Genomic DNA, 3321 nt, shown 5'->3' with positions numbered 1-3321 from the left:
GAATGGTGGAAAGGAATAAAAGCTACGTGGTTGTAAGCTTTCCTCCTTTTATGTGAAGTAGGACAACGTTAACTTTAAGTGTACTGTGAAATGTTAGGTATATTGTAATCTTTATAGCAGCCACTAAAAAAGTAATGAGAAGAGGTATAGCTAAAAAGGCAATAGATAAATTAAATAACATATTAAAATCATTCAAATAATCCCAAAGAAGTCAACAGAAGAATATAAAAACAGAGGGGACAAACAGAAAATAATAAAATGAGAGATTTAAATTCAGCCATATTGATAATTAGGTTAAATGATAACGATCTAAATGAGGGATGGCAAACTTTTTCTGAAAAGACCTGGATGATACATATCTTAGGCTTTGTCTTTGCGGGACACATACTGTCTCTGTCACCGCTGCCAATTTCACTTTTTCCTCTTCTTTTCTCCTTTTTCCTCTTCACTACTTTAAAAATGGAAATCCTTTCCTAACTTGTGTGTTATTTAAAAACACATAGTCTAAAGTTCACACATGGTCTAAATGGTTCAATTAAAAAGCAGATATTTGCAGAATAGACAAGAAAGTAACTACAACCCAACCATGTGCTACCTATAAGAGACACAATTTAAATATAAAACACAGATAGGTTGAAAACAAATGGATGGAAAGAATATACCAAGTATGAAAGATATGAAGATCTGAAAGCTCAACTGGATATATTAATTTTAGGGAAAATACACTTCAAGACAAAGAATATTACCAAGGATAACAATGAACATTTCATAATAATAAAAAGGCCAATTAATCAGAAAAACATAATGATCATTAATATACACCATAACAGAATTTTAGAACACATGAAGGGAAAATTAACAGAATTAAAAGGAGAATGGCCTGTTCCATAATCACATTAGAAGATGAAAATACCCCTTTTCAGTGATTGATAGAACTGGTTCTCTTTATGCACAGTTCACGAAGCTGACAAATCTAAACACGTGTTTCATGATTAAGGTTTAATGATAAAATTGCAAAGAAAAGTGAGGAAGTCATTATCATAGAGGTCAGAGTAAGAGTCCCTTTGTGGGAAGCAATAACTGAGGGAAAGGAGGGGACTTCTGGGATGCTGGAAATGTTTTATTTTGTTTTTTAACCTGAGTGGTAGTTATAGGTTTGTTTACTTCATGATAATACAGAGTTGTCCACTGTTTGTTTTGTACATTTTGCTATACGTGTGCTATACTTACAATAAAGGGAATAGGAAGGTTGCTTTTTTACTCCCATTGCATACCTGGCACAGCATAAAATTCAGGGGGTCCTCTGGCTTTTCATAGACTAAGTTTTCGGTGATCTGCTGAGAGAAAACATAAGGCATTGCATTATGGTTCTGAGCCAAAGTGATGTGGTCAGATTATATCCGATGCAGTCTTTCCCACTAACTTAATATGTACCATAGCATTTTGAAGAAATTCATGTATCTCTACAGAGCAGCAACTTACTTTATTACTACTGATAAAATTTCGCAAATTAGGGGTAAAATTTGGAGGAATAAAAACTTGGTATTAAACAGTAATGGCTATTCTTACTGGTTTCCAAGATCAAAAAGGTAGTAAGAAAGTGTTGGAGAAAGTTTTTATTTTGAGAGTTGTGATCTTGCTGGACTGAGAAATTAAAAAATTATTTGCTTCAAAGAATAGTCAAAGGAAAGTCTTTTGAATAAAAAGTTTGAAACACTACATGATTTTGCATAGAAACTTCCTTCTGACATATTTGGTTCTAAATAGTGAAAATGATGTTCAGTATTATAATATTAAATGAGAAAGTATATACAAAACTTCCAAGATTCACTTTTATACTTTTCTGTTGTTATTGAATAAATAAAAAAATTATAATAAAGTAAGCACAGTTTTCATTTGCAGGGAATAACAATCAGGTAAATTTCAGGTATAAAATATTCAGTTCTGTTTAATGCACCCACATCATTCAATTACGTATTTCATATATATTTCCATTAAACATATTTGATTACCAATTTTTCTTATAACAACACTGCATGCATAAGCATTAATTTTCTTGACAGATGAAGAAAATTGTTTATAAAATTATTTATAAAACTCTACTTTCTTCAACAGGTTTCACCCTTCAGCTTATAATTAATTCCAGAAACCCAGTCATTAGTACTCTCCCAACAAAAGGACATTTAAAGAAGGAAAAGGCATAAAGCAGGGTTTATGAAATAGACATCACTTATCTCTATTTTACATGAGAAATCTGAGGTTCACAGAAGTTAAGTAATTTTCCCTAAATCACAAAGATAAGAAGTGGCAAATTTAGGATTTGAGCCTTGGGTTAACAGATTGCGAAATCTGTACTCTTTCCTCTAGATACTATTTCTTTAAATTTAAACATTTTCAGTTTAAATGCCTTCATTTGGGGTGAGCCATTCTTATTTTATACCTTTCTAACCACAAAGTTATTTCATGTACATATGTTATTTTACATGTATATGTACATTGCTGTGTAAATAATATTAGCATAAAAATAAACATCCCAGGCAAACAAACACAAAAATAACCCACCAAATATCAAAAATATACATATATGTGTATATATGATAATCTCTTATAATTCTATATTGGTCAAGGAATGTCATATTTTAAAGAAGGTTGCAGTACCACAGCGTGAGGTCAATGAGATTTGTAATTTCAAGAATTAGAAGCAATTTTTAACTATTTCTTCTTCACCCTCGAGAATGTGGATTATTAGATGGTCAAAAGATTGGTCATCTTTCGAAAGTGCAGTCATGCAATGTATAATGACGTTTTGGTCGATGAGAGACCACATATACCACGGTGGTCCCATAAGATTATTGATATAATGGAACTTAAAAAATTTCTATCACCTAATGACGTCATAGCTGTGACAATGTGTGTTTGTGGTGATCCTGGTGTAAACAAACCTACTGTGCTGCCAATTGTATGAAAGTGTGGCTCATAAAATTATGTACAGTACATAATACTTGATAGCGATACTAAATGACTATGTTACTGGTTTATGTATGTACTATAACATACTTTTTATCATCATTTTAGAGTACTCCTTCTACTTACATGTAAAAAAAGTTAACTGTAAAGCAGCCTCAGGCAAGTCTTTCAGGAGATATTCCAGAAGAAGGCATTGCTATCATAGGAGATGACAGCCCCATGCACGTTATTGCCCCTGAAGACATTCCAGTGGGACAAGATGTGAAGATGGAAGACAGTGCTATTGATGATCCTGACCCTGTGTAAACCCAGGCTAGTGTGTGTGTTCGGGTCTTAGTTTTTAACAAAGAAATT

The 3321-nt window shown here is 32.5% G+C and overlaps 1 protein-coding gene across 1 annotated transcript in view; it reads right to left on the bottom strand.

Moving 5' to 3' along the window:
- Window positions 1-504: 504 nt before the first annotated feature.
- The window catches only part of LOC105806364 (chromosome unknown open reading frame, human C3orf30), a 31195-nt gene continuing 28378 nt past the window's right edge, over window positions 505-3321 (bottom strand). Inside the window, exons 4-5 of the mRNA XM_012639469.1 lie at window positions 1275-1334; window positions 505-522 (exon numbers count right to left, since the gene is read on the bottom strand). Coding sequence (XP_012494923.1) covers window positions 505-522; window positions 1275-1334 — 78 coding nt within the window. The remainder of the gene's footprint in view (window positions 523-1274; window positions 1335-3321) is intronic.

This window comes from Propithecus coquereli, unplaced genomic scaffold (genome assembly GCF_000956105.1).
Source record: "Propithecus coquereli isolate 6110/MARCELLA unplaced genomic scaffold, Pcoq_1.0 Scaffold10, whole genome shotgun sequence".
Lineage (NCBI taxonomy): Eukaryota > Metazoa > Chordata > Mammalia > Primates > Indriidae > Propithecus > Propithecus coquereli.
This window is presented reverse-complemented; position numbering and strand designations above follow the sequence as displayed.